At 41.4% G+C, this 24,040-nt stretch overlaps 1 protein-coding gene across 2 annotated transcripts in view; it reads right to left on the bottom strand.

Annotated features, from left to right (window-relative positions):
* Positions 1–24,040, bottom strand: part of KIF26A (kinesin family member 26A) — a 103,887-nt gene that overhangs the window by 14,458 nt on the left and 65,389 nt on the right. For both annotated transcript variants that reach the window (XM_063333474.1, XM_063333475.1), the window contains exons 5-7: positions 17,438–17,621; positions 2,314–2,523; positions 237–330 (exon numbers count right to left, since the gene is read on the bottom strand). In XM_063333474.1, the coding sequence (XP_063189544.1) occupies positions 237–330; positions 2,314–2,523; positions 17,438–17,621 (488 nt within the window). The remainder of the gene's footprint in view (positions 1–236; positions 331–2,313; positions 2,524–17,437; positions 17,622–24,040) is intronic.

The following is a 24,040-nucleotide window of genomic DNA, read 5'->3' as shown; positions in this document are numbered from 1 at the left end:
CATCACAATGCACCTATATAAACTTTTTCTTGAATAAGCTAATCTGATGTTACGTTCTACCTTTTCAAATTAAAACTTACAATCCCAGTGTAGAAATAAACCATGATAAGTTTGCAAAGCTAATTAAAAAGAAATTCTAATCTATTCATATACTCCAGGTTTATTGTTCCAGGAGCTGACAGCATGTAATTACCAGACTGACATAGTAATTAACTGTAACGAATTTGGGAGCTCACCAAGCTTGACATGACCAAAGCAAAATATGCAACCATCTGCACCATTCACAACAGACTGGATTACTTCTGCTACTGTTCCAGAGCACACCTCAGCCTGAAAGAAAGATTAGACAAATAAGTAAAAGAGCATATACTGCTCTGTTTTTCACTATTCCTCTGTAATGAAATGAATGACTCAATATTTTTGAGGTGTAATATTCTCCCCATTTTTATGGCATCAGTCCTATTATTTTAGTAACTATGCTATCTTAAAAAAATAATAAAATATGCTACTGCAGCCTAAAATAGTTCTCAATTCTATTAAACCAATTCTCTTGGAATATTGATTCTATGACTAATGTAGCAAACTGAATGCTATCCAACCAGGCTTCCTGCTGGTATAATAGCTTAGCCAAGGCTATTCAGCAATAGCAGCAACTCCACTGAAATTAAGCTACTCAAGAGTGCTCACAGGAATTAAACAGACAGTTATACTGGAGAAAATGCATTAAGATCCCTGAATAAGATTTATAGTATCACATTTTCTTCTTCCAGGGGAAACATCATCATCAATGAAGAGAACTTGCTAAAATATCCGAGTGTACTAAAACCAGTTTATCCACGCCAGTGAGGGTTTCAAATATACTATAAGATGATCTATTAAGTACAGCAACTGGGGGTAGGGGAGAGGGTTGGTGTAAATATGTAACTATGGTGAAATGATAAGGCTCTGTTTGCAGGTGCATGGCAGCAAGCTTGCCTCGAGCAACGACGCCTGCACAGAAGTGGCTGTGCTGGCCAACGTCACCCAGAAACACCACAAACAGGCCACCCAACAGGCCCACCACAAGGACCTGAAAGAGCCTTAGCCCAAACCAGGGGTCAACAACTTGAAGGACTGGTGCCAAAACCAGCAGAGAAGCAGGCTGTGACTGGCCACCTTGCAGCAGGGGCTGGCAACACAAGTAAGAAAAAGCCACTTCCAGTTCGGGACTAAAGTCGAGATCACTGGTGCATATTTCTGCCTGAAGACGGCCATTTGAGCTTATGCAGAGTCTTAAACCCAGCCTCCTGGCATGGTTACCATTGCTTTAGACACTGATCTGTGTGGGAGGCTATTCTCCATCTTTCAGTGCTTGGCTAGAACTTGGACCTAATAGATATTTTTATATCTCTAGTTTGGGACCCCAAAAATTAAACGAAATCCTAGAAGAAGATCTGAGAGTGGGGTTCTGAACTAGATCTTGTCATTTTTTCTCAACATTAATATACCATTTTCACCTTGGACATTTTGTGTGTTATTTTTCTTTCACCAAACCCTATATTTTGTCAGGCATTTCAAACTTAAGTAGTTCTTCATACTCTGCTTAATTTTTTTCCTTTTTTCAAAGTTGTTCTAGGGCTCTTTTTCTGAGCCCAAGACTTTTCCCAGACGGAAATTCACGTGCCCAGTCTCACCAAATATACTGCAGCCCACTATCCTCTCAAAATACCAGCCCTCTTATCTGTGTATCAGTTTTCAGATGTGGGCTCCTACACCCTTGAGGGCAGGAGAAAGGCATGCACCATCAGCACCACCATCAAGATAAAATAATCAGTCAAAAACATAGTATAAACTACCTGGAAAAAGGCAAAGAAAATAGAAAAACTCCCTAACTGTTTCAGTATAGCAATCCCACAGGGTTAGCTGTATCTCTTCTCCTAACAGCAGCATTTAGTTTAACGTTAAGCACATGTTCATTTCCCATTGAAAGCAGTGGGGAAGGACTTTATTTCAGTGACATCAAATGGGTTAAAACCTAACTGGATGGAAAAGTGATTCTCAAATCGGCTGTGTGGCTTTCTCTAACAAGAGAAAATACAGGAAGATAATTTAGTCGGCAAATCCATCTCCCCAGCTATTACTCCTTAATTTTACATCTTGGCTAAACTGAAAATGTAAGAATTTACCCACTTATCTGTTAATTACCATGTTTTTTTCCAGGCATTAAGGCAACTCATTCAAATAAAATTCCCCAGAAACCAAAAGAACTCTTAAGGCAATCAAATGCAGTGGCCATGAGAAGACTCAGGAGGTTTATGGGAGTGACTCCAGTACCTGCGAAGCATCCTGGGGGAAAACCGCATCAAAGGCAAACATCTTTGGGACAGCAACAACTCCTCTCCTGTGACCTGCATTGGAAGGCCCACTTGCCGCTGGGTCATAAAACGTGATTTGCTTTTTTCGCGGGTCTACCTTTAGGAAGGACATGGATTCGGATGTTTCATGAGCTCCTTGAGAGGGACAAATCCTTACCATCACTTTCACCTGCAAGAATTCAGAAGAAAGCAACAACTTGAGTTCCCAGCTACAGATAAATGCATGCGAAGCATTCCTCCCAAACCCACTCCCCCTCCCATGACACGTTCATTTGTAATATTTAGGTGTGTCAGAACAACCGTGGGACAAAACTAGAGCCAGATTTTCCAGCCTGGTTTCCACCCTGGGGTCTTCACTGAACTAGCTTTTAAAGGTGCACTTTGTCCCTTCAGTTGACTCTGTTCCAGTTTTACCATTTCAATTTATAAATGTCTGGTCTGCAGGTATAATCCACTGTAGGTGTAATACCATGCCTAAAGAAAAGGAAACTCCAGTCTCCTACCTTTCAAGTACTTAACATGACCGAAAGCACAAACTGATCCACTCTGAAAATCAGTCTGAATAACACAAGGATCGAACAGCTAGTGCATTCAAACTGAACTATATCTAGAAGCTTTCAATTCCTGGTTCACATTCTTCTAATAAAAAGGTGCTTCTCTTATAGCCTTCCCAGGCAGACACCTTTATGCTGTCATTGCTAGGCTCTTTGGTGGTTAGTTGCAGATGGAGGGAAGAAAGAAAAGCATTAGAAGGTCAAAAAGCTTGAAAAGAAACCACTCACAAAGTACATTTCCATTGCAGCATTGCAAATGCCAATTTCCTACACATGGCATTTTAAGACAGCATTTTTAGAGAGCTCAGACGTGTTGGCTGCGATTTCCAAAGCAGCTTATGGGAGCCACGTGACTGGGTCTCACTAAAGTTCAGCAAAGGCTGCACACCTGCTTCTTTTAAGCTTCCTGGAAATCATACTCTTTGAAAAACTGTGAAATACTGCCTCACACCCACTTACAACCATTTATCCTTATGAAATGCTCCCAGGTCAGAACCAGCGTGTTTTATACACCTTGCACTGAAGTAAATGACTATTACAGGCGCAGTGCATCGCTTTGCCGATTTTCAATTCTGCACTGCTCAGCTGTTCAAACTTAAGAGAAAAGCAGTGCTCGGCCAGAGTGACTTCCCATGGCCGATACGAAATGTTTCAATAAGAAGTTGAACAACAGTATTATCTCTTTATCCAACTACCAGACAACTTTCGCAGCACCAGTGTCAACCATTTAGTTTCACTGGTGAAGAGCCTCCATGGCTGTAATTCACCACAGCCATCAGAGCTGGAACAATTTACACCCATACTCTCCAGAGTGTCCATCAGGAGCTTCATCTTCTGCAATGCGTCTACTGACCCACAAAACACCCACTAACTCCTTTTACAGCACTTGCACCCGATTTGGAAGGGGAGTGACAGATAGCAAACCCTCTGCTGCAAATCGCCAGATGAACCCTCCAAACAGAGAGGACGTGGTCGCTTGCTGATGTGAGTCAGACCCATCTCTAGCTCTGTGCTGGACGTTGCATGAGGAAGCCGGGTTTGGAAAGCATCCATCTCTGATAAAGAATAATCCTCCTTTTCAGTAACTTTTTGTTGCTAAATTTAACCTTAAATCTGCGAGAACAATTTGACTCCTATCTACTATGTTCTGAGAACACGTTTTCACTAAAATAGTGTGCACTTGCTACACTGACACATTATTTATGTCTTTACAAAAAAATGTGCTTTGCAGTCAGCACTTCCCTATCACTCCTGGATCCAGAGAAACAATGGCAAAGAAAGAACCAAAGCTCAAAAACTACTTCAGCAAAGCATGACATGGGAAATGAAAGGAACGAACAGAGACCAGAGCAGGCTGAGCCACCTTCTAGGACTGCCCTTCGTACCCGACAAGGTGACAGCATACACACCTGCAGCCAGTGGGTGCAAGCAAAATGTAGTGTCCAAGCCAGGATCACCCACAGCAGACGGGTGGATGCAGCAGTAAGCACCATGCCAAGCTGTCCCTGTCTTTCTCAGCTGGGGAGGGGGAGTAATTTGAGCATTTAATTTAGGTCCTCAACTGTTTCATTTTTCCAGTGCCTACTTTCTATGGGGGCTAAGCTGCATCCTTGCACAGTTACTCAAGCATCCTCACAGAAAATATTTTCCAGAAAGCAGCTATAAAAGCTTTTCCCCAACATTTTTTCCGAGCAAAGGGTTAAGAAACAACCGACCCCACCAGTAAACACTGCAGGAGACTCCAGCAAAGGTAGCAGCAAATTCTTCCACCTATTGACTCAAGCAGCCTCCCAATTTCAACACTTTATTTTCTTTCCCCTTTCATAGTGATATGAATATGAAAATACAGTCCCAGAAAATAAGCGAACCTTAGAATAAATGAAACAGCTGTTTCAAAAGCCAAGTGCATCAGAGGTGACACGCTCAAGGCTGTTTCCTTAAAAGCTCCATGAAGCCAGCTTTGTGCATTAGCCTGCTAGCTCAACCTTGACATGCTACCAAGGTACTGAGAAAAATAACCTCCCTCGGGGAAAAAAAAACAACAAACTCAACCAAACCTAAATATATATAAGTACAAATGCCCACTTCAGGGTCACTTGATTAAAATGAATTTTAAAATATATCCTGTTTTCAAAGCACTTCTCTAAACAGTCCTTTCTGTTCTCTCTTCCACCTATTATTAGATTATAGCAGCCAGAGCTTGGATAAGAGGAAAATTGGTTTGCTCCTGACCTAAACAGCAAGTTACCTCCATCAGAGCATTGCTCCCCCTAATACAAAGATGGCTTCACCCCCACAAAAACCTTGTACATCAAATCAGTTTTTTGAGACCACCCCTCTGAAGCAGAAAGATACTAAAATAGCAGCTCCAGGAAAAGCAGCTCCAGGGAGTTCCTCTTTTAGTGTTTTGTGTATAAAAGCTGATTTGCAGAGCAGAAAAACACTGATTTCAAATTTAGTTTCTCTGCCCACTAAATCTATCCATAAGTGATGCCTGCCAGAAACTGTAGGGTAATAATGTGTCACACTCATTCACGATGCTGAGCCAGACTCTGACTTTGCTCAGAAGTGAAGCAGAAATGCTCTTGAAAGCACCAGTAAGCACAAAGATTACTCAAACGTATGCCTTTACAACAACAAAAACTAAGCGCAGGCAGATCCTGGGTGCATGAACACACTTCTAAGTACGTAAAAGAAAGGTTTGGTGTTATACCATTTATTCTTCTTACAGTTCTCGCCCTCCTGTGTTTCAGGACCAATCTGAAGTGACAGGTTTTTATTCTCAGCTCTGAAGTTCATCCCAGTACTTTTCTGGGATAAGTCCTGCAGAAAAAGCAGTGTACCATAGAGCCAGCATGGTTCCTACCTTAAGGATCAATTTAACTGCATTTTCTCCTGGGTCTCTTTATCTAGTCCTCGTACAAAAGGCATGCTCACCTGTAGAGATAGCAACGTGCAGTGCAGGAAACCATCCAGATACAAGGGCCTGCAGTGAGGGGAGGATTCAAGAAAACATGGGAAACTGCAAATTTTAAAGTTGCTTTGGCCCATAACCGGAGAGCATAGCAGCAATACCTGCGCTGCACTCTAATACTTTTATTTGCTTATGAAAATGAGTGACTAGAATTAAGTGCGATAACACTAATTTCAGGCCCACTCAGGATCACACCCTCTGAGGGCAGTTATTCAACAATATGGCCAGCTTTCCGATGGTCAGTTCCAACTGCAGCGGTACCAGCTACTGGTAACACTTGCACAAAGCAAAGAAAACACAAGATAAGGAATTTAGAGGAGAATGGATGAAGAAATGGAAGAATAAGGCAGTTCTGAAAGAATAAGAACAGGACTGGGGCGGGGAGGGGGGAAGCTAAAAGGAAAGGGGGCAGGGAGGAAAGAACACAAAAAAGGAAAGACAATACAAATACGGCAATTTCGGAAAAGTCATCTCAGGCTCAGGGCATCTCTGACCTGACCACTTTTAGACTCCTTAAGGAGACTTAAGATGGCACATCCTTCCTGTGATGGGGGTGACCCTTCCTGCTAGAACTGGGGATTTTTGGGAGATTTAGATTAGATATTAGGAAGAAATTATTTACTGTAAGGGTGGCGAGACACGGGAACAGGTTGCCCAGAGAAGCTGTGGATGCCCCATCCCTGGAAGTGTTCAAGGCCAGGCTGGATGAGGCTTTGAGCAGCCTGGTCTGGTGGGAGGTGTCCCTGCCCGTGGCAGGGGGGTTGGAACTAGGTGGTCTTTAAGGTCCCTTCCAACACAAACCATTCTATGATTCTACAATTCTTTTTTTTTTTCCCCCTCCCTTTTTTGTATTTCTTCTTCAACGTCACAGAAAGATACAGAGTAAGAAAAAGAATTACAAGAGGAAGTTTATCATTATCAAGGATACAAGGATTTGTACACAGACGTTCACAGAGACATTGAATTCTGGATAGAAGCTCCAATTTAATGGAGGATCTTGATAGAAAAAAAGAGGATAGATTTGTATTTGAGTTCTATTTCTGCAAATAAAAATAAAAGGAACACAAACATGACAATACTTGCACATTGTTAACATTTTTCTCAGTGCCTGAAGACAGCCTAAATCATGCCAACCACTGAAGTATCTCATTAATTAACTGACTCTAATCTGGTGCATTTTGTACACTAGGGGTTAACACTCAGCTGCTGAACTTTCCAAATTCATGTTTCTGCAGGAACCACGAGGTCAGCAAAATTGCTGAAGGAAACCCTATTAAAATCAAAAGTGTTTGGGAAAAGAAGATGGCAAATACATCCTGAATATGCCATTAAAAGATAAAGAATTTAAAAAGTAAATAAACAAGCACATAATTTGGAAAAGCCCTAGAAATGGGTGGCATAAGGTCAGAGGCCCACCTAACCAGCACAACAATGGGTGTAATTTTAACCTGCACTGTCAGTCAAGGATGGGACAGATATTCATAGCAATCAATGAATTTTTTTTCTATTTTAAAAGTTTATTTGTCTGTCAGCCTACAGTGGAAGTCAGGGAAAAGAAAGTCTATAAAAGCAAGCTAGAATTCATTTGCTCCAGGTACGTAAGGGCAAACCCAGTGGATGGATGCTGTAGCATAAAAACAAAAGTCCTATCGCAGTCTTATGCATGCGTAAAGAATTTTAAGGGAGACAAACTGACAAAGGGCAGATTTCTGAATAAAATGAGAGCGCGAAAAAAAATGAATCCCCTGTTTGGAAGACAAAGGCCATGTGGAGAACTATGGGACTAAACCCCATACAGTTTTTAGAAATATCTGATGAGACCACTAGAGAACCACAGAAACATACAGTACACTCAAATATCAGTGATTTGTTGGGGCCCTGAGCCAAAACTCTAATCCTTGACATCTTGAACCCTTATGAAAGTCAAATACAGATGCATACTTAACAATTCTGACCTAAACAATTCCAACCTGACAGGGGAGTCACAGCAACTAAAATAACAGGTGGCTGCAGGACTGGTCAAAGATAGTGCAAAACATCAAGTGTATGTCAGTGTCAGAAAGCAGGTCTGGAAAAAGTAAGAGACAGACCAAAAAGCCGTGAAACCCAGATTTCAAAGGAACTCTCTGACATGAATGCGAGACTGATGGCCAGAGGCAAGCTAGCAGTTTTGTCTAATGCAGACCATATATTTTGGATATGCTGAATTGAATGGAGCTACGGCAAAGTCATGCATCAATGAACACAAAACTCCTCCAAGACCAATGAGGCATGTGTCGTCCCAGAAGAAATCCCGTCCAGGGCTGAATTTATAGAGAAAAGACCTGGTGATAACAGAGAGAATGACACAATCCTACACAACTTTAGACAGAAACAGCCAGAAGACTGAGAGAGTCAAGTTCACATTGATTATTACTCCGTAATTAAGAGAGATGGTAGGGCTATCAACTCTGAGACCAGACGAAGGGGAAGGACAGTCTCACACTTAAAAGAACCAGGTGATTTGGATTCTGATCCTAAGACTATCACAAACCTCTACTACATGTTTTAGACAATGAATAAAAAAAAAATAAAAACCCACACAACTATATATATCTCAGAAAGTTGGTCATTCGTCTTTCAGTGGAGTGAAGGGTGCCAAATACTCTATGCAGTTAAATTTGGGGCAGACATGTAGACAGAGAAGACTCCACTAATTCACTAAGTAATGGCTAAGACTCCATGGCATTTTGAATGCTGAGGAAATTAAGACCCTGACCCAGCCAAGTATGATAGCACAGGCATAAATGTTAACATATGGTACCTCCTTTGAAATTAATGGATGTGCAGTGTTCATGTGTTTATAGTGATGCTTTGTTAGCATTTGATGCTATATAGTTGTCAAGTTTCAAATTAGACAGAATGAGAAGGAAAAAATAGCAGGAATGAATTAAAAAGCATGTAGAATTTTAAAATACATGCACTCAAGCCTTTTTTACTAAAATAAATTCTGACTTTATCCATCTATATTTTGGGAAAGTGCTGGCACTATACTGGAATCCATTCTAAAAATGCTGGTCATATTCTGCATAACACCAGTATCATAATCCCTAAATGAACAAGCAATTTGGTCTCTAGCAATAAATGTCGTTATATCAAATTTGAATAGACACTAAATATTCCCTGGAAATACACATCCTTGACAGGCATTGTGCAGCCAGGAAGTTAATTTTGTCCAATGTTCACAAAATGGCATATAACAGCAGGTTAATTAAATGACTATGTTTAGACATCCACCATTCTGAATTAAGATTTCCCAGCAAGAAATTACAAAGAATTCACATTCAGTTGAATAAAGACCATTTTCCACTGAAATCACTTATTTTTCAACTACAGTGTAAATCAAATTACAAAAGTCCTAGTTCCAAGCCGATGTTTTTCATGGATTTAATTGTAACTGACAGATATATAACCCTTGCTAAATTGGTTTACTGAGGGTCGTTCTTACAAGCCTTTCATATACTGCCACTACCAATGGATGGCAAATTTATATGCAAAACTGCCATAGTAGCATAGACCATCTAGCTCCCCTGGGAAAACCTAAAAGAAAAAAACAACACACCCAAAAAACCCAACCTCACTTCTGTATTGTACTCTATTCAACAAGGATTGATTCTCTACTCCCAGGAGACGTGAAGAAAACTATTTCATTTTTAAAGGTGGAAACAAAGTAGAAGACATTGTGTATTTTTATCTAATTTTTCCACATTTTTGTTTAAGCAGTTCAAGGCATTTCAGCAGGGATGTATGTACCTTGGATGATATGGACTACATACATGGATAGAAGAGCACTTAGTATGATACATGATTTATATCAGAAATAACACTCTAGTCATTAGGAAACAAGCAGCAATAAAGATGACAAAATTAAGTACCTATTTGTTATCCGTCATCAAACCATCGTAAGAACCAGTGAACGGGACATACAGCACACTTAAGAAAACCCTGCATGATCAGTAAATCATATTACCAGTACCTTAGCTATGGCTTGGTAAAGCATAAACGAAAGTAAATGTATAAAACACGTAAATGGAGACCAATATGTATATACCTGTCCAAGGAACATGTCTGACAACTCAGGTTCTCTTTAAACGCTCCACTTCAATTGTCTCACATAGGAGGATTCTGTCATTCTAACATAAAAAATTGACAGGATCCTTGGGAGAGACAAGCACTTAAAGTTGCTGTTGTAAGTGATGCAGTATTATAAAGAATGAGCTGAATAGAACCCCAGAAAAAACATTTTGCATGAAAAAGGCTTCCTACCATGCTAGAGAAAAATAGCAAATTAGAATGCTATGCAGCAGCCACTGTAAAAAGGATGTCTTTTTTAATACCACAATATGATAAATTATCTTAAGTAGCACATTAATGTCAGAAATTGAGCATAATCTAACTTCTTTCCAGTGACAATATTAAATGGCTTTCAGACGTCTTTCCTACTATTCTGACATTAAATTTAATAACACCCAGAGAGACCACAAAAATGATTCAGCTACAAGAATCATACTGTACTGGATCATTGCCTTTTAAGTAGGTTTCAGCTAAATGATTTGGACTCTGATGTTTTTGGCACATTCAAGAGAAAGGTATGAAATTTGCTACATAACATTTATCAGTAGCGAGCAAAATTCCTTTCAGTATCCAGTTTGCATTAGTAATGGGATCTTCCTTTGTGCATGAGAGTTTGATTATTGTTGATTATTTGAAAAAACAGTCCTGAATAGACCTACAGTTCTAAATTTTTATTTATTAAAAAAAAAAACCCAAAAAAACAACCACACCAACTTTTCCTTGCTTGGTATTCCTGAACATGGACAAAGCCTGCAAGCACTTCTAAGAGTGTATAACATTTTGCACTCTTAGTAAAGAAAATCAAGCAAAAGGCTTAATTAAAGATTTGTATCACACGAAAAGTCCACACACTCCTGCTAAAAATGTTATAAGGGGGAAAATTGGTATTTGTGAAATGGAAAAAATTAGTAAGACATTTATTTCTCACCTTCCAAGAGAGTACTTGAAACAATGATAAATTACAAAAAGAAATTGCAAAAGATAAATATAGGCTCTCTGCTGTAGTAAGTCTCTAGCGACAAACGCATTCAACCATAAAAAAAACATATAGCAACTTCACCACAGCAGAACTGTATGATATGCACGGAGATGATGATATAAGACTAAGAACAAATTTCGATCTTGGGCTCAAATAATCAATAACTGAGTTCTAGTGCAAGAACTAGCCATCACAGTCTTTTCACACTCCTGCCTCCTGCAGCAGGTCTGACAATGCACAGTTAACTGCCTTTGCTATAGTCATAGAGCTAACAAAAAGCAAGAATTCAAGCCTCTTCCCTTCCCCAAATGTCCATCAAGCTCACAAGTTCAGGACAAGGTCCCACAAACAGTGACAGGACCTGTCAGCCAGGCTGACCAATTCCAATTCTAGTCACCACAAAAACATCCAAGATAGTCCTGGTGCTGCCTATGCTCAATTCAGTCAATTCACAGAATCACAGAATTGCAGGGGTTGGAAGGGACCTTTGAAGTTCATCTAGTCCAACCTCCCTGCCAAAGCAGGTTCACCTAGAGCAGGCTGGACAGGAACGCGTCCAGGTGGGTTTTGAGTATCTCCAGAGAAGGAGACTCCACCACCTCTCTGGGCAGCCTGTTCCAGTGCCCTGCCACCCTCAAAGTAAAGTTTTTCCCTCATGTTGAGATGGAATTTCCCATGTCCGTTGCCCCTTGTCCTGCCAGCAGGCACCGCTGAGAAGAGTCTGGCCCCATCCTCTTGACACCCACCCTTTAGATATTGACAAGCATTGATGAGATCCCCTCTCAGTCTTCTCTTCTCCAGGCTAAACAGACACAGGTGTCTCAGCCTTTCCTCATAAGAGAGGTGCTCCATTCCCTTGATCATCTTTGTAGCCCTTCGCTGGACTCTCTCCAGCAATTCCCTGTCCTTCTTGAACTGGGGTGCCCAGAACTGGACACAGTACTCCAGATGCAGCCTCACCAGGGCAGAGTAGAGGGGGAGGATGACCTCCCTCGAGCAGCTGGCCATGCTCTTTTTAATGCACCCCAGGAGACAACTGGCATTGCTGCCTCATGGTCATCCTGTTGTCCACCAGGACTCCCAGGTCTCTCTCTACAGAGCTGCTCTGCAGCAGGTCAACCTGTACCAATGCACGGGGTTATCCCTCCCTAGGTGCAGGACCCTACACTTGCACTTGTTGAATTTTGTTAAGTTCCTCTCAGCCCAACTCTCTAGTCTGTCCAAGTCCCTCTGAATGGCAGCACAGCCTTCTGGTGTGTCAGCCACTCCTCCCAGCTTTGTATCATCAGCAAACTTGCCGAGGGTACACTCTCTCCCCTCATCCCGGTCGTTGACAAATATATTGAACAAGACCAGACCCAATACCGACCCCTGGGGAACAGCGCTAGTTAACAGGCCTCCTCTGCGCCACTGATCACAACCGTCTGAGCTCTGCCGTTCAGTCAGTTCTCAATCCACCTCAGTGTCCACTCATCTAACCCCCATTTCCTAAGCTTACCTATAAGGATGTTATGGGGGACAGTGCCAAAAGCCTCGCTGAAGTCAAGGTAGACAACATCCACTGCTCTCCCCTCATCCACCCAGCCAGTCATTCCATCGTAGAAGGCTATCGGATTGGTTAAGCATGATTTCCCCTTGGTGAATCCATGCTGACCACTCCCGATGACCTTCTGTTCTTCTACATGCTTAGAGATGACATCAAGGATGAGCTGTTCCATCACCTTTCCAGAGATGGAGGTGAGGCTGAACAGCCTGTAGTTTCCTGGGACCTCCCTTCTTGCCCTTTTTGAAGACTGGAATGACACGAGTTTTCCTCCAGTCCTCAGGCACCTCTCCTGTTCTCCAAGACCTTTCAAAGATGATGGAGAATGGCTTCACAATAACATCTGCCAGCTTCATCAGCACTCACGGGTGCATCCCATCAGGGCCCACGGATTTGTGGGTGTCAGGTTTGCCCAAATTATCTCTAACCCAATCCTCCTCGATCGAGGGAGAGTGTTCCTTACTCCAGGCTCTCTCTCCTGTCTCCAGGGTCTGAGGTTCCTGAGGGCGAGCCTCAGCAGTAAAGACTGCAGCAAAGGCAGCATTCAGTAACTCCGCCTTTTCTGCATTCTCCATTACCAGGGCACCTACCTCATTCAGCAGTGGGCCCACATGTGTTACTCATGTGTTTAACTTCAAAACTAAAGAAAAGGATTTAATGGATGGGGAAGCTCTCCACTGAATCGGTGCTTTGGCTAAGGAAGTTTCTTTGGCAGGAAAAGAAAATAATCATGGTAGGGCAGCTTTGAAATTGCACATCAAATAAGAAAGTTAAAATTCTAGGTAGGGAGGTTAATTTGTTTGGTGAGGTCTTTTTTCCAAAGGTTTAGGCTTACTGGGGTCCAACTCTGTACCAGCAGCAAAAGACACATAGCTGCTGCTTCTGCATGCTGGAGGCTTAGGATCCAGCTCTTCCCTCACTCAGGCACAGCAATAGCTCCCCTCTGAGAAGGTAATTTAGAGATAAATACATGGGGGAGAAGGTTAAATTTTCACATTTCTTCAGTTGTTACCATCCTCTATTAAACTTCTTTAAAGATATTACCTCAAGGAAAAAGGCCAGGAAAGAACCAAACATCAATGGGTGACTGTTACTTAAGCATTATGAGCCTGAAGAGGAACATGTAGTTACGTCACATACTGCTAGATACCCCCTAAAACTAAAGATACTTAATCTTCTTGCCTCCTGAACACTCAATAAAGCATTTCTTTAGAAGCTCAGACTCATGATAAACCTAATGCTGCAGCTTCCGTGATGGCTGGTAAAATGGCTACGGTCATGCCTGATTTCCTCACAGCTTATCATTTGTGCATGCATAGTTAGAGCTCCTTTTCTTACACACATTACCCTGTGTTAATCATTACTAAAGTTCATCTGCCTCTTTATCCACCCAGTAACTTCAGCGGCATGAGATCTTTTTGCAAGTCTTCACAGTCAGTTTTAGTTTTGGTACTCTGAATACGCAGCTTCACCACCTCATCCAAACCATTTCGGAAGACACGGAACAGCACGGACCTCCATATGACACCAGTGCTAACTTTGCTCCAGTGTGAAATCTGCCCTCCTGTTTCCTACCAGTTATTAAACCACTAGAGAATACATGACAGCTTAGGGTTTAAGAAACCTAGGTCAGGGGACTTGTCAAAAGCTTTTTCGAAATCCAAATGCACTCTATCAACCAGACCAACCCTATGCAAATGCTCACTGGCTCTTCCACAGAACACCAACGTATGCGTTCGACCTGTACAAGCTTCATCAGGTGAACCCTACTATATCACATTAACCCGTGCCTGCTAATTTCTGTTTTTATCATTGTTTCAACCACTTTGCCTGGTTGCCTGGTCTGAAAGTCAGCATTACACTGACACTATACTTCTAGATTCCTGCTGGAGCCCTTTTATCCCTTTTGGCCCCAAAGTGACATCACATTTTCCATATTCTGTTCCTGTGTCTCTTGTAATATATTAAATACCAGCTAAAAGACAACCCTGAGCATCGGGGAGGGGGGAGGGGTGGGATGTTAGGAATTACCATCACAGGGGAAATACAGGAAGCCAATCAAATTCGTCATTGTAAATGTTTCAACATGTACTTTGCTCTAAGCTTTCAGCAGATTCACAAAAGAAATAAGACTACTTAGAGTGTGTCACTACATGTAATAAATAGTCGCTGTAGTATTCAGGCCTTACTTTCAATAAATGGAATTTCCACACAGCTGACATATCATTCACCTCTTCAGCTTTTCATACAGGGAGTCACATTGCTCCCATTGAAGTATCTTGGGCACTTCATGGGTTTCCAGTTTATTACTCTATTTTTCATTCTAACACAACTTACACTCTTCTTAAATTTTATCTCTTCAGCCCCTTCACAGTAAGAAAAGGCACGTTTCTCTATGGAATCCTGTCCTGGTCTGAAAGAAACCATTTGACAAGAAGGGAATTAAAGTTTGTCAAGATATCTGTGCTCAGGGAACTCACGACTGCTCCTCAGCGGGTCATTCGTGGTAAGGTGAAGTTAGACAGGAATTAGGCAACCCACCAGCGCTGCTACATTCTTACCTCTAGAGCAGAAACCAGCAAGGAAACCAGTTCTCCACATCATAACTAACCATGAAAGACAAAACAGCAGCAAGCTGGGAGGTGAGGAAGGAAAAGGCTGCCCCACCAGCTGCTTAAACCACTGTAACCACACAATAATAATAGGGTGAGGGACACCGCTGACCTTGGAACCATCACAGAAACCAAGGAAAGCATCAGCCACAGATGCTGCAGTAGGAAAAAGTGACTCCAGAATCCACCACTGATTCTGTCCCCGATGCGTATGATTGGACAGGCTGTAAGAAAAAGCCATGGAAAAAGATAACCAGGAGCAGTGTAAAGTAAAAAGCTGTTAGAAGAAGAGGGACTAAAGTTAACAGAGGACCACAGCACATCTGCCAATGTTTGCTGATTCTTCTCTCAATTGTGGTAATATATCCTCATAATGAGGAGCACTGAAACTAGTAACTAGCACACCCTATCACCATTTGATTGGTCTAGATCTTAACTCAAGAACTAAAAGGTTGATTCAATTAGCAGAGAGCTCTTATCCTCTCCAGCACAGGATTCTTCCAAACTGTGGTCACCAAGTACATGGCAAGAAGGACACAGCTGGAACCCTGGGCCCAAACAAACAGTATCTTCAATAATGTTTTCAGCTGAGAGCTAAACAACAGAGACATCTTGAGGGTGAACAGCAGCTTATTGATCCATTAAGTCTGGAAATTCTTGGTGTAGTGTGCCAGGTGGGAGGGAAATACCACCCACATTGCCAGCATACATACAGGATACATATATATGCCACGTTGGAGGAGAAGCTCATACAGCTGAGCAGCACAGCTGCTTGAGGTCCTGACATGCACCTTGGCATTTTGGTAGAGCTCTTCCCTTTGAAAGCCCTCTGCTGTGCTCACTAATTAACAAAGCAGGTAGACCACATGATCCAAGGCATGTAATCTCCTGCCATCTGGGATCATGCACTTGATCTTTATTAGACTTTGTTGATCTGTTTGAAGACAGCAGATAAACCATAGCTTTCCACGAGGCACAAAGTCATGCTGGTAAGCACCACCAGCCACCCTCAAAGCACAGGAAAAAGGCTGAAGTCTCTTGGCTCCACATAACTGCAGGCGTTCAAGTGCAATGAGGTGCAAAGACAGTTGTATCGAGCTGCAGGCACAAGAAGATACAAACATGCTTTGAAGGTCCTAAGGCAAAGAGCCTCAGAAATGCCACACTCCCTGTTATTCCTGGTGGCACAGCCAAGTGCTAAGCCTCATGGAGAAGTGGCAGGCACAACAAATGGGCTCTGCAAAAACACACACGTAGAAAGGGTGTTCCTTAACAAAACCTCCTCCACCTGGGAATCTCTAAATTACTATGCCAGGTTTGCTGTATTCCACCATTTAATACTACATCCTCTTTTCTAACAAACACTGGAAAACCAGGAGAAGAAACCACATTTTCATCTGTGAGTTTTCACCTGCTTAAAATAGCCCCAATTACTCCTTTGTTTTCCATTTAGCACAAACTCACTGGCTTAAGAAATACAGAGTGTTCTCCGTGAGCAACAGCGTCAGCTATAGGTATTTAGGCTGACAATCTCTTTATGTTTATGCTGATTTTGTATGGTTACTCAAGGTGCATATTTTAGCTCTCCTGTGCACATTACTTACTTCAATTCTATCTTCAAACACTAATCTCTTATAACCTATGTAAATAAGTATTCAGACTCTGCTGTGTGGGTGATTAAACAGTTATAAATATGAATAAAGCTCTAAATAATCGGGTTGTATTTTAATTAATTTTAAATAAAATTAGCACAAATTTTACAGTTTGAAAGGTGCTGTGTTTCCTAAATCAGAGAGACATCTATTTCTCTCTTGCTACTTCATTTCCATACTCCTGATTTACAATGACACATGAAGCAGAGGGAAGCAAAGCCCCCTCAACGTATCTCCTTACCCTCAAGCAGACAGACAGCAACAGAGGCCGCGCCTTGCTGGCAATGCAGAGACTACTGTCTGCCAAAGGTGAAGCCTGCATGTCCATTGGTTTTGGACCAATGATGCCAAAGGAAAATTTGTCTCTTGCTTTAATAGAGGGAAAGACAAACCAACCTTTGCCAATGTTGTTGTCAGAGATGTTAACTGGCTTCAAGGAAGCCAACGCTCTAGCACGGAATCTGCTCTGAGGCTGCCAACTCTTTCCAAAGTCAACAGGTGATAACAGCTCTCAGGCATATTCAATCAGTTGTGGCTATTTCTCTACCCCAAGACCCTTCCCTTGAGCCTATCCGACCCTGTACTAGGCTGAAAGCTTCCAGCCCTGTTAAAATTCATCCAGAAAACTAATTTAAAAAATTGAAATCCAGAGTTACCTTTCCAATGCCAGGGTTGTCCTTGATTTTGGACACAGCTCTCAGAAGGCATGGTGGTGCTGGGGGAGGACAGAGCTGCAGGATGCCACTAAAGTTAGTGGCATAAATAGAGAAGTCGTGCGTGTGTGGCAGGGGCGGATGGTATTTCTTTCTCTTCGAAGACAGGTTAAGCTTCTGTGCTGCTCTGTATAAAAGTAATAGCAAGAAAGGACAATGTTACTAGGTGTTAATGGGAATCTGGACCAGACAAACAGATGCTCATTGTCATCACTGCCTGCTTAACAAATCAAGTCATTGCGTTCTAATCTGATTTCACAAGGACAAACCATCAGGAGACTGAGTAATAGAAGGAAATACGGGTAGAAAAATTACTGGCAAAATATTCACTTAATTTCTCCCCCGACAGAGTTTCAGTTATAATCTAACTTTCCCCTCTTTCCCCCAACAGCTTGACAGTTGAATCCTAAAATGCTAAAATCTCACTGACGTAATAAAAAGCTGAAATAATCCCCTTGTCGCTGGCAGGACCAGATGGACTTTGCTGGTGATAACATTATGAAAGTGGTTCTTTGTACTCTACAAGTTACTCAAGGCAGAGGATAACACTCCAAGTCAGCTGAGCTCAAGATCCTCTCTTGTTGGCTGCACTGAAAATCCTTAGATAACAGAGAATTTCCTTCAAGACAGATTGGTTTTTTCCTCCTCAATTCCATTCTTTCACATTAAAAGGGAAAGCTATTAAAAAGACATGCTTTAATGTTCTGAATGATAATGATCCTGCTTTTGAAATGCAGAATTTCAAAACATAAAAGATGAAGGAAAAATTAAAACATAAAATTAAAATCATAACGTTCTTCCTTTTGAATAAGAATAGGAACGTAATCAGTTTTCTGCTATTTCCCATCAGAAATACCAAACAGTATAGGAAGAAACAAAAGCAGAAACTCAACTCTACGTCAAAAACCACACCGGGGAAAAAAAAAAATCACCCTGCAGAACTAAGTAGAACAAATATACGTGTTAGCGAGCACACGCTGGGCAACTGGAGGTGGCAGTGAGGGTGAAATCCCAGCTCCGTCAAAGCCAAGGAGAGCTTTGCCACCTGAATAAGATGCCTGTGATCTGACCCTGAGACTGTCAGTAGACAGCCCACCCTCAGATACATATCATAAAAAGCATGCAACACGCCATCTTTTAACATTACTTTGAATGACTGTTAGGCCAGAAAAAAAAATGCAGAGTGCTACACTGACAGTATCTGTGGGCAACCTGAGACCATGTTACTGATGCCAACAGATCTTCTGGGGACAAAGTACTATTCTGGTCCATGCTTGCAATATAAAAACACTTCAGACAAATTAGTTTACAAATACATGATGACAATAAGTCTCTGTATACGACGGCTACTTTGTATTTTCATCATGCCTTTCAGCCCAGGATCTCCAGGTACTTTTCAGTGAGATCAAACTGGCACTAGCACCTGTGAAATGTTATAAGCAAAAGACATATGGAGAAACTAAGGCAGTGCTTTGCTGTCATACCTAATTCAGGGTAAATCTAGATCCCCTAACCTTGCCACAAATCTAGTCACCAGGCAGCCTCAGGCTGAGGCAGCTTAGTAATCTGATCAGAGAAGGAAACTCTTCCTTTGCTTGTATTTAGGGTAGGTTAGAAGCAAAAATAACCACCGAGAGCAGGAAGGCTGCACAGTTTCTTGCAGCAGTAGTATTTGCTTCAAATAACATACATTATAAAGAACTGGTTGTGTCTGAGCAGCAAAATTACTCGCATCAAGATTAGACAGCTAGTCAGTACAAGGAGCAGGACTCTCGATACAGATCTCCAAAATTCCCAGTCCTATGGTCTATATTCCCAAACTTGTGTGTTAAACTCCTGGACCTTTTTTACTTCATCAGCTTCTAGAGATGCAGACCCCCTACGTGCTTCCTTCTCCCACTACAAACACTGCAGTATTTAGGAAAAGACAAAGACTCGTGTGATGAAAAAATAATGCTCTAGTTCCAAACTCAGAGGGAGCCAAAAGCCACTGCCTTTTGAGGGACAATTTGGACTTTTGCCTCTGAGGAAAGAAGCAACTTTTGACTCCTGCTGCATCCTGAAACCAGCAGGAACCACATCCCACAGTGAAGCAAAACACTCCAATCATGGGTTTATACAGAACCTCGGGTTTTTGGTGGCAATGAGAACTGATTTAACTGCCTAAATCTCAAATTCCCTTGCTAATACCTCATTCAGTATGAAAACATATGCCTGAAATAGGACACCAGGCAAACAGTTGCACAACTTCACTATGGTTGCAGCTGCACATTAAAACCATAATGCCTCCTAAATTATATGCAGCTTTATTGTGCAGAAAAGAATCCCTACCTGTCGGTACTCTCATTGTCAAACTCAAGACAGTCATTACCTTCTATCTCCAAGTACCAATTAACAATTGTGGTTATTATTTAATCATCTTGTTGATTAATACGAAGATAATGTTTAGTTCCTTGTTTACATGCTATGATCCCTTGTTGAAATGATAAAAACTCCTCAAGAGAATGTCTTCAAAGTGCAATCAAGATATACATTAAATCCTGATGAAATAATTATTCCTTCAATAGATCTGGCTGAAGGAGCTCCTCTGGGAAACATATGTGAAAGAGAATGAGATACAAAGGACGGATTTAGTCAGAAATTGTGTATCCAAGCATCTAACTAAGCACTAACAACTCAATGAGTAAATGCACCCAAAAAGGCCAAGCTAAGCAAAATATATAAACAAATAAACAGAAAAGTCAGCCTTTTTAAAGGACAGCATCTCTCAGAATAGCTCGGTAACTAGAGTTTCGGACCGTTTCAAAAAGCAGATCAAAGATATCAAATCCATTACTAGCTGTCTTAACTTCCCCAAGACAGAACAACTTTCAAAGTAATTCACTTCCACAGTATTCAGACACTTTCTGCATCTCCACTGTTCAAAGGACAGTGCCATATGCTAGATAAAGCAATTAACTGCTACAATGCTGATAAATCCTCTTCCTATGAGTCTGGAGTGCCACAATTTTACTAAGAAATTTGGCAGAGGGACTGCTGATGTCCGTGCGAGATAACAGGAAACTGAAAAAGCAGAGGAACTGGAGTAGCTGTTGTAGAAAATAATCAGTGCTTTGATGGGCAACAGGCCAACTGCACTAATAATGATGCATGCGTTCACATTTAAAAAGCATCTCTTCTCAGGTAGCAGTGCGCAAACCTTAATTACAACCTCTCTGTGTTTGAATGCAAGAATTGTTTTGCCTGACATTCAAACGAGGTTGTTTCTGGAGATGGAACATCACAGATATCTTGTACCTGCAATATCAAACAGCGTGTTGGGTGGTTTGTTTTTTTTTTTTCTAAAAAGGAAAAGTTAAGGATCTAATGGAAAGAATAGGGCAATTTAGGCAAAACAAAACATCACTAACAAACTGTAGACTCTGAATATGAATTTAAGTAATTGTCATCCTCAGCTCCTACAAAAAGCACAGTCAGTTCTTTAACTACGACAAAAGCCAGCTGGGCAGCCACCTTCATATGCTTTGCTTGGGCTCCTGGACTGGTCCAGGCAAAGAGCACCACATAAGGACTCATCAATCCTTACGCACTTCTTGCAGGACTAGCAATATACTTGGTGGCATCCCAGCCAAGTACTCATTAGGCCAAAATATAGGCCAGGCTGGTTTGGACATGGGCCCAACTAAATTAAACAAAATCCAACTTCACAAAACTCCCTACTTCAGTAAAATTCATGAGGATATGTATTTATAGGGAGCCACTTCTGAGACACTCCAGAGTGCTGGATTTTCTGCAGTCCTTATCCAACAACCCATTACTGAATTCACACTTAAGTTTCCAGTCCTTTTTTTCTCTAACATTCCTTTTCTCAGGTGGAATTTGTCCCACGATGACAGGGAAGGCAAAGCTCTCATGAACCGCTCCCTTTTTGCCTATCACCAGAAAGAGAGAAGACAGGCTCATACCAGATCGCTTTCGGCAGGAGCCTATCTAGGTGCCATGCCTATTTCCTTATTTGCTTATTTTTTGCAAATTTAATCTCGCACAGGAGGCCCTCACATCCATCTTCAGCAACACAGTCGCTGTCTGACCTTCTCCAATATCATTTCTGTTTCCTCACAGGGAAAATTACGACCTCTAGGGAATACGATTCAAAACTTAAGTGTTACAGTCATTTGTTTTTCTGTGCATTTTCCAAGCATTTTGTCACAGCTTTGACACAGATGTATGCTTTCCACCTACCTTCGCTTTCCCCATTCAACCTCCACCAAGCACTCTTCTACAAAATATTCTTGCAAGGGAAACTAAGCTCCACACTCTTATGCCTCTCTTCCAATTAAAGCACGAGAGAGACCCATATATATTACTTTTACCTCTGGCTGTGAGATCTACTATCTGCATTTTGCTTAACTCTTTCCATCTTTAATAGAAGATGTCTTTTAAGATACTCTGGAGAGTTCTTTTCTCATAGCTCGGTGTCACAGTAGAAAATAAAACTAATATATGGCACATGCAGGGGCACTCAAATATCAAATGACGAGGGACAGTCTCTAACCTGCTCTTTCCCCCACACAATTTACAGATTACGAGGTTTTCTGCCATGCACGGATGAGACCAGTGAGGAAAAGCATGGCCAGATCAATTACATAATGCTCAGCATCTAGGGAATAAGACTGTGCAACCACAGTAGCTACAAAGCCTACACATTAAAAGAACCATACATTTTCATATTTTAAATTCTGTCCATGTGTTAACACAACATTTCAGATATTCTGATGCGCAGCAAGCTGCTTCTAGCTTACTTTCACTGTACACGTTCTGCACATTCTAGCTGTGAAAGTAAACAGCACAATTTAAATCCCTAAAGAACAGTGATCCTTCTGGGCATAACTCCTCCATGAAAAAGGAAACTAGATTTGGAAGTTTTATAATTATGCAAAATTATAAAATTGTTTTGCTAAAAACTTTGTGATGTTTATTAAGCTGCAGAAGGAGGAGTGATGTGAAATACACGCCAGGACACATACTAGAAATGGGTCAGCTGGGAGAGATACAGAAGATTTAATTGACCTGGTGGGTTTATGGACAAACCGCCAGAAGTCAGAAATGGAACCGACAATCCTGCTTCCCATTATTAAGCTCCACTGACAAAAATAATAAAAGAAAACTTACACACATTCATTTCAGCATGACTCATTACATATTAACAATTTTAGTGTTATTAGCCGGCCTTATCTTTCAGAGATCACTGTTGTTATTATTCATATTGTGAGAATGCTTAAGGGCTCCACAGAGAGGGTCAAGGCCAAAGAACTTTACAGTTCAAGCCTTAAATATCCTGAACTTAGGAGTCTGCTCAAGAGTGCACTTATTCAAGAGTTTTGGTTTGACCTTGACAGCCATCACGGGAGCAATTTTTCTCCCGGTTCTGAACCCTCTGCAAAGCTTGCAAAATTCTGGACACAGGTTTATGCTGGGAATAAGTTTACTCTAAAGCAAGACTCTTCCAAAAATTCCCAGTTCCCAGCCTAACAAGGCATCACTCCTCTGCCACACAACCAATATCCCAAGCCTTTCCCACTGCAAAGCAGCTCCAAAGGAAGCAGTGGGAAAGTCACAGTCTGTCATTGTATCTGCAGTTCCAGTTATTGTTTCCTTAATTACTCGTCAATACAGACAACAAATAGACGGATGTCCTACAATACACCCTCCAGCACTCTGTCCTGAGCCTTCCGCAGCTCACAGAATAAACTTGGTTGGCATTATTACTTTTATTATTGCTATTAGTATTTGATTTGTGGTTCTAAAATTAGAAAGGTAGCACAATGAAACAGTGCAGTTGCTACCCAAAATCCCAAGCAAACTTAAAAATAAAGAAGGTATCCATTTCCACTAACGACATTTGATCTGGAAAATAAAGTCTGGTTCAGAAAAAGCCATTTTTAAACAGAAAACCGAGACTGTCTAAATCTGTCATGAAGGTTTGCGAAGGACAGGCACCATCTGTACTCCTACAATAAATTTTGTCCAAGGAGTTACTTATACAGTATATGTTAAATTTTGAGGTTATAGACTTCTCTTCCCCCTAGAACAAGTTTACTGTGTTCCTGTGATGCATATATAGCTTCAGGAGGATATAAAGGCTTTCCTCACTTTACTACCACTACACAAGTACAGCACCAAACCTTTGTTTGCTTAGCTGTCCCAGCAATGCTGTCACGAGGCACTGCCAGGAAGAACAAACAATTAATGTTCCTTATTTCAGTGGTTCAGCTTCCTCAATAAATAATTAGTTCATGTGGATCACAATGCACGGCCTCAAACAATAGCATTTTTATAATGGGTGATGGTAATAAAGTTTCAGTAGAACACCATTATTCTGAAACATTCCAAAATGTCAAACCACATCTAATATTGTAGGGATATTACCAAGCCAACATTATGAGAGAAAGTATTTCCAATATGAGATTAAATTCATGCCTTGCCTCTTGCACATACCATAATCTTGCAATTCCGGCTTGAATTTCGGTCTCTCACTTTGAGTGA

The sequence above is a fragment of the Chroicocephalus ridibundus genome, chromosome 4 (genome assembly GCF_963924245.1).
Source record: "Chroicocephalus ridibundus chromosome 4, bChrRid1.1, whole genome shotgun sequence".
In the NCBI taxonomy this organism is placed as follows: Eukaryota; Metazoa; Chordata; class Aves; order Charadriiformes; family Laridae; genus Chroicocephalus; species Chroicocephalus ridibundus.
This window is presented reverse-complemented; position numbering and strand designations above follow the sequence as displayed.